Source organism: Chiloscyllium plagiosum, chromosome 28, assembly GCF_004010195.1.
Source record: "Chiloscyllium plagiosum isolate BGI_BamShark_2017 chromosome 28, ASM401019v2, whole genome shotgun sequence".
Taxonomy (NCBI): domain Eukaryota; kingdom Metazoa; phylum Chordata; class Chondrichthyes; order Orectolobiformes; family Hemiscylliidae; genus Chiloscyllium; species Chiloscyllium plagiosum.
In genome coordinates, this window is record NC_057737.1 from 33,767,034 (window position 1) to 33,775,085 (window position 8,052).

At 43.6% G+C, this 8,052-nt stretch overlaps 1 protein-coding gene across 1 annotated transcript in view; it reads left to right on the forward strand.

Annotated features, from left to right (window-relative positions):
- Positions 1–8,052, forward strand: part of LOC122563832 (cytochrome b-c1 complex subunit 6, mitochondrial-like) — a 60,253-nt gene that overhangs the window by 28,777 nt on the left and 23,424 nt on the right. The window contains exon 2 of the mRNA XM_043718023.1: positions 4,429–4,502. Within this exon, the coding sequence (XP_043573958.1) occupies positions 4,451–4,502 (52 nt within the window). The 5' untranslated portion in view covers positions 4,429–4,450. The remainder of the gene's footprint in view (positions 1–4,428; positions 4,503–8,052) is intronic.

Below are 8,052 nucleotides of genomic sequence, written 5' to 3' on the forward strand. Positions count from 1 at the left end.
TGCCCACCACCGACGTCAGGCTCACTGGTCTATAGTTCCCTGGCTTGTCCTTACAACCCTACTTAAACAGTGGCACCACATTAGCCAACCTCCAGTGTTCCGGCACATCACCTGTGACTATCGATGATACAAATATCTCAGCAAGAGGCCCAGCCATCACTTCTCTAGCTTTCCACAGAGTTCTCGGGTACACCTGATCAGGTCCTGGGGATTTATCCACCTTTACCTGTTTCAAGACATCTAGCACTTCCTCCTCTGTGATATGGACATTTTGCAAGATGTCACCATCTATTTCCCTACAGTCTATATCTTCCAAATCCTTTTCCACAGTAAATACTGATGCAAAATACTCATATCGTATCTCCCCATTTTCTGCGGCTCCACACAAAGGCCGCCTTGCTGATCTTTGAGGGGCCCTATTCTCTCTCTAGGGCCTTAATATATTTGTAAAGACCCTTTGGATTCTCCTTAATTCTATTTGCTAACTCATGTCCCCTTTTTGACCTCAAAGTAGTGGAATTTGATAATGTTATCTTCCCAGATGTGTCAGAAAATGAAATTTCATACTTAAATCTGGTGTTTTCATATATCTTGTGTGCCACCTGGTGCTGGCCTTGTATTCTGGGATACCATCTTCCTTTGCTTCTCTGAGAGTGTCGAGCTGAACAGTTCTGCAAATGACAACGCGCCCATTTGTCAATGCCCATTAAGCTATTCAGCCATTGCAGTAAATCAAATGTCTTCACTTTTGCTTCAATGGGCAATGGACCTGTCTATGGTGGATGATAGACAGGGTGCTCAACAAAACTTTTTTGGTTGTTTTTCTTGAGATTTTCTTGAAGTTTTTTTTCGGTTTTCAGGTGTTGCTTTTTCATTCTTGCTAATCATTTATTATGTGATACAGTCACATATTTCAATACTTTCTGTATTTTTGTTGACGTGCAGTATTCTCACAGAGAAACAGAATTAGAAAATTCATCAATGTCCTCAATAATTATTAATCCTCTATTAATTTTAAAGCTCCAATAAACAAGGAGTGCACTGACTTTCTTTGACATGACAGTTTTTAAATTGACATGACAACAGGCAAAGCTGAGAGATAAAAGTTTTGTTTGCAAACAGCTGATATATTCTTCTACACACTCAAAACCAGCACCTTAAGTACACTTTCTCCAGACTGGTGAAGTTACAGTTAATGTATTTCCATTGCATTTGCATAAAGCTAGAAGATTTTAACCAGTCAGTTACAACCATTTTTACTGCATGTCTGATTTAAATTTAACAATTGATGCATGATACAGCTGATGATATTACTGGACAAATCAGATCCCAGAGTGAAACCTGGTGCATTACATCATATATTTAAATTTCCAGTTGGTTATCATACTGGTTAGTCACTGAAAATATTCTCTCAAGGTTGCAAATATTCTTTAATTAGTGAATGCAAGTCAGTTACACAAGGGTTAAAAAAAAAGGGATGTGAATGTCAGTTTAGAAAAATCTTAAATGGCAAGACAAAATTTCAACTATGTCCTAACAATATCCTTTTACAGATATTCAACTCTAAAGAAATATCACTCCTGTCTAAACTCTTCAATTTATTACTTAAGAGTCTTTCCAGTTCTCCTCCTTGTACTGCTGAGACAGTTTAATGATTTCTTTCATTATGACAACTTGAAAACGAGTTTACAAACTGCCTCAGATTGGAAATAGCTTCACAAACTAAAACCTGTCTGCTTGGGTCAACTTTCTCCTGAATTGCTAACTTGATACTCCTGCTCCAAGGAAACCTCTGTAAACTGAAATCAAAACAAAAGTAGTAGCCATGATTTGTTTGCTGTCTTTGTCTTAAACTTAGCATTGTACACATTTAGAGTCAGAGAATAACTCATACAGTACAGAAAAGGCTTTTATGCCGATAAAGTCTCTATGACTATGACTCTATAAGTCGCCACCGACAAAAACTGTTCTAAATCTAAAGCAGTCTGACTCTTCCAGCATATGGCCCAAATCCTTGAATATAATGACATTTCAAATATATATCCAAGTATGTTTTTAAAATTTGTGAGGATCAGATTGAATTTCTATTGGTAGTCCATAACAAGCTTAAAAAAAGGAGTTAACTTTTCCACTAGTACTTTAGCTATAATTGGCTCAAAGGAATAGCTCTGGAAATCATGTTGTCATGTCCGTAACTGTAAGGGTATCCTAGTGTCCTGCTTTGGTTTTGGTAATTGACCTACAAAGTCTACTAAAGATCTGCTAAATGGCTCTTCGAAAATTGGTATGGATGTTGAAAATACCAGACTGGTTACATGCTAAGGTTTTCCGACTACCTGACATCAATGTTTCCTCTAAGTTCATGCAAATGGAGCAGCTGGTTGGCTCTGTGCATGTTGATGGATGTGCTGACACATGGCAACCATTTTCCAAAGCTGCTGCCACGCATGAAATTGGAGGAAAACATAATGAGAGGGCATGTTGCCTGACATGTATGGCATGTTTAATAGGATGGTATTATGTCCTTAGGAAGTTTGGACCAGGTAAAATATCTATTTATTGATGCTTGCATTTTTCATGTTTTTCATATTTTCATTTTTCATATATGCCCTACCTTGGAAATTTCATTTGCTACTCACAATGATAGCTGGGCAGTACTGCTGTCTGATGAGGAACAATCCATTCTTCATCTTTAGGTTTGTGAGAATGTGTTTACTTCCATTCAGAACTCAGTTTTTAGCCTTGGTTGCAGGGTAAGCCAATCGTGTTACCTGGATCTGCTGTCTATGCTTCAATTAAAGAAGACATACTAAGTACTTCTTTTGAATTGTACCCATGCTTAAAGAAAGTTTCAGGTTCTCTAACATCTGCTTGTTGTATTACTTTGTGCTCTGGTGATGACCTTGCCAATGGTTTAGCCATTGTTCTGGTCACCACACAGGATGGAAAAATTGTTCCTGCAATGGTATATCTCTTTAACTTCACTTATAGATCAAACTATTATTTTCACTCCAGCCAGGTATTTACCTAGGGATAAGCCCAACTTCATCCACAGGTAATTTCTAAACAACTCCTATAGCCACTGCTCTGGATATCATGTCACATTCTAAGTACAGTTTGTACAAAGGAATGGGTATATGTTCTTCACTTGGCCCTTTATTAAAATGTTAGTTTTTGATGCCCTCTGTAGAGAAATAGCCATGTCCTTCTTTAGCAAAAGTGTTTGTGTAGCTCATATATCAGTGAATGACTATGTATTATCTCCTTTTGACAAAAGTACTCTATATATCTCATCCCTTATTCAACTCTCCTACATTCAAAACAGTGTTAACGTTCAGTTCTGTGTTATAATTAATTTTTAATAATTAAGCAATTTGATCTGTAGTACTTTTCTTGTGATTCCCATTTCTGGACTCTTCCTGGAAGTTTCATGGCCTTCCCACACAATTCTGAATGAAGGCATCCCATTTTAGGCCCATAACTCTCACTTTGACCTTCAGTGCCTTCCTTTCTAGTCTGAGGAAGAGATCTTGAGGCATTCTATGCTTTCCCTTCTCTACCCATTTGCTACTTGCCTTCCTTTCACTCTCCCACTTCTGTCCTTTCAGGTTTATGGAACAACATTTAGTTTATGGATCAGTGAATAATTGTTAGCCATTCCTGCTGTTTACCAGTTACAACATTCTGGTCTTCAACCTGGGTTTTATTTACTGAAGGTAGTGAGTTTTTTTTAATTGTTCTAAGAGAATAAACTTTCTGAGAGGTTCATGTGTGGTATTTGCTCTAATGCCCACATCCACCAGCCAAAATAATTTAGCTCAGGCTGTTTCCTCAAACTACAAATTATTGCCACTATGTTTCAGTAACTAACTCATAAGCACCCAGAATAACCTATTTTATGGCATAGAAACCTTGTCTGACTGTAATGCATAAATTTCAAGTACTATTTCTGTCAGCGTGCTCTACATGGGCAGTATCTGGTTTTGTTTCAGCTATTTCATTTGTTTTGCTACTTTTCAAGCAACATAAAGTATGCCTCCACATCCTTGCCTGAAATTTTGTTTAGAACTGCACAAATTTAAACATTTTCTTGCTGAAATTTAGATTATAGCTAGGATTTTCCTTATCAAAACCTTCCTCTGAATCTAAGTCTTCCTTTTTAACCAGTAGCCTTTTAAGCTGGTATATTTTTGTCATGTTCCTCTCATTTTCCCTTTTTCTCTCATGAATCTGCAATTCCAGCTTCTTAAATACTGACTTTTTTTCTCCCTCTCTTTCACATTGTTCCACTTTTACTTGATTAAAAGAAGCAACTAGTTCTTTCTATTACAACACAACAGTCCAAAACTCATTTTCTGGTTTCTATTTCAAATAAACTTTATATATTGCTTTATATATAGTGCTTAAACTGTGCATTTATATCCACAGTTTGTATCCTTCTGTGAAAGTGATGATGAAACATGTGAAATTCCTTTTGACAATGCAGCTACTATCTATTGCAGGTAGGTCACTTTGAAATTTTGTTGCAGTTTTATAATTATATATGGAATAGCATTTTCTTTGCAACTCCTTAATGTAATCACAGGAAGAAATTAAATGTGACATCACATCTGTTATTATAATGATGAAGTTGCATAATTTCAAGTTTAAATTCATTTTATAAAGAAATTAATATGGTTTCACAAACCCTCATCCAATATTTTGGAAAGGTTACACTGTCATGTTTTTAAAATGTATTCTTTCACAGGATTTGGGTACCTCTGGCTGGGCCAGAAATTTCTTGCTCATCCCTACTTATGATCGAAAAGGTTGTGGTGAGTTGCCTTTTTAGACCATTGGTGTCAAATGGCATAGGAGAAAATGAGGGCTGGAGATCAGAGCTTAAAAATGTGTTGCTGGAAAAGCGCAGCACGTTAGGCAGCATCAAAGGAACAGGAGAATTGACGTTTCGGGCATAAGTCCTTCTTCAGGAATGAGGAAGGTGTGCCAAGCAGGCTAAGATAAAAGGTAGGGAGGAGGGACTTGGGGGAGGGGCGTTGGGAATACGATAGGTGGAAGGAGGTTAAGGTGAGGGTGATAGGCCGGAGATGTCGGGAAACCTCCTTCCACCTATCGTATTCTCAACGTCCCTCCCCCAAGTCCCTCCTCTCTACCTTTTATCTTAGCCTGCTTGGCACACCTTCCTCATTCCTGAAGAAGGGCTTGTTAGCGCGGATGAAATGATATCAGTCTGAGCCCAGAGTGCAGTTCAACAATCGGTAACGTTTATTGCTACAGTAACGCCGGTGGAGACCAACCGAGGTCCGAATCTCGGCTGCTCTGCTGTTCCCAGGCGCAGCTACATATTATATACTTTTAGTTGTCAGGATGTGTGGAATTTGAGGATGAATGCCCAGGAGAGTTGCAGGGCACGCACAATAGGGTGCTAATTGGTTTATGTAAAACGGGTCCGGGTATTATCTGCTTGTCTCTCTCTGTGAGGGCAGGGGCAAGCACCCCCCCTTTGTTTCCTTGGGGTGTTGGTCTGATATCAGTCTCTTGATGTGATTAGGAGATGGGTTTCCATATTAATTAATTCCGGAGTTTTGGTCTATTAGTCATGGGTAGTGTTGGTATAGTGTGGATTTGATCTGTCCTCTGTCTCCTATCTCCCGGTCACGTGGGCGGACCGGCAGCTGCTGAGTTCTGTGGGTTTAAAGCTGCGACTGCTGTTTAAAACACAAAATGAATTCTTATAGTTCCTGATGTAGGCATAGTCCCGTGGCAAAAGCAGGGCGGCTCTGATGCCTGCTTGCAGTCCCCCCTTTCGGCAAGGGGTTGGACACGTCCACACCCCCGATGCCGATATTTTAAAAGTCGGTTCCTCGCCCGGTACATTCCGCCGGCCGTCATGCTGCAGTCATGGGGCCTTTGGATAGTCCCGGGAGATGGTTACATTAACTTGAGCCCTGTGAGCTCACGATGCCTGATTGCCCGCCAGGAGTCGATGGCGTGGAGCATGGTCTTCCTGGCCTTTCGTTTCTTGTGCTGGCAGCATGAATGACACGCCAGCAGGAACCAGGCCAGAGCCAGCAGTAACTGTATGCCTACAATGGTGTGCGAGATGATTCGGATCCAGGGATGGATCCCACACCCTCTGTGCCCACCCCTGGGACTGCAGAGCTGTGCCTGTGTCCTCCTCTAGGTCCTTTACATGCGACTGCAACTGGTGATATAATTTCACTGAGTGTCCTACCCGGGTCATAAGCTCCCGTAAGACCTCAGCCAAATGTGGGATGGGGGGCTTGTTCAGGCTCCTGATCTTCCCTGAGGGTGTCCCTGAATTTATCAGTAGTTTGTATGGACTCGGGGTTCCTTCGTCGGACCTCTGAGATGTGAGCTTGCCCAACTGTGACTGGGTGCCTGGGGGCGAAGCAGAACTCGTGCTGGGGAATCGGGCACTGCAGTCCATTATACCAAAATGAGGTTTCAAGGTTTCAAGAGTGGAGACACAATATCGTTTCCCCCCCCCCCCACCCCCACCATACCCCGCCCTAGTGAAGTAAGGGCCCGTGGGTTCGATTTCAAGGGTGCAGTTGAACCCGCAGTCCGCTGTTTCACTCCTTCGTAAGGGGTGAGGGCAGATGGTAATTGCCCCCTGCTGCTTGCAGCCTGTAAGCGGCACCCCGTACACAGCGCCGTTTCGAGATATGGCTGTGTGGTGAGCTAATCGATATTTGAGGGAAGTGTTTTCCTGTATGACTCCGATGTTCTCAATGTGAAACAGGGGAAATGGCCCCGATTCTGGGGTGACCACGGGGATCAGGAGGACAATCCCGACTCCTGTCGCCTCACTGACCTCAAAGTCCGGCATCACTGGGTATACTCTGGTCATACCCTTCAGAGTCCCGTTGTCGAGCGGCCCGGAGCGCCCCGCGAGTGAGGCCAGTTTGGCACTGTCGATCCAGTCGGGCACCTCCCCCCTTTGGACCTGGTCAAGATTATGCCGGATCTGGGCTACCATCCACAGGCCATACGCATGGCCCGGTCTATAAGGCGGTTAATCGTATGGGCGTGTGTCTCCAGGACTGCAATGCTGTCGAGCTGGGTGTATGCTCCCTCTTCTCCCAGGCATGCCTGGTCTGCCTGATTTGTGAGAGACCTCTGTAGCAGGTCCCTCATTATCCCTTTTAGTTGCTCGACCTTTTCGTTAAGGCCCTGGATGTCTAGGGAGTTTACTACGGATGTGCCCGTGTTGAGTCCTGTGAGAGCATCATTGACTATGTCCCGCCTGTGTCATTGTGTGTGCGTGTTATATATGTCATTTCGGTAGTGGGTTGCTCCCATGGCATCTATGGCCCTCTCTATAATCTCCTTCCCTATAGGTTGCATACCTGTGCTGTGCAATAGTCCGGTACCCGGATGCCTAACAGGCGCGACCTCATGTTGGATGTTGCCATAAAGGGCCTCTCCCTCATACCACAATACCAGTCCCCCTGCGGGCCCCGGTCCCAGAGAGGGGCATGGCAATATCTCGGGAGTCGTGGTCGGGAGCGGTGGAAAGCACAAATACAAAGAGACTACCGCGGCATTAGTAGGCTCATAATATCCGCAAACAGACAGATCCCGTACAGTAAAGGCATCAAAGGCCGGGGCAGAGGAGAGGTCCTCTGGCATGGCACACATTGTCCCGAACATGCAACCCCCCAAGTCCATCACCTCAGCACGCCGGAGGCAGGTCGGCCGCGGGTTGCGCTCCGACGTGCAGAATAAACAGAGTGTCTGTACGCCCGGGAGGACCTCCAGCCAGGCGTTGTAGAACGCGTCGATCACATCGGGCTTGTCCCTTGCAAGAATACAGATGGCGTCGGACACGTTGAAGGCAACACCGTGGCGGTAGAGGTTGTCATATATTTCGGGGAAGGAAGGCACTAGTCGTAGGGAGGAGAGCGGTGCACCGGTGAAGCATGATCTGTGGGAAGAGAGGGAGAGAGGCACCCTTACCAAGGGTGTAGGGTTAGTGTGTGTAGGAGCAGGTCTCCCTGGAACCGGCCCACCCATTGCACTGTAAGG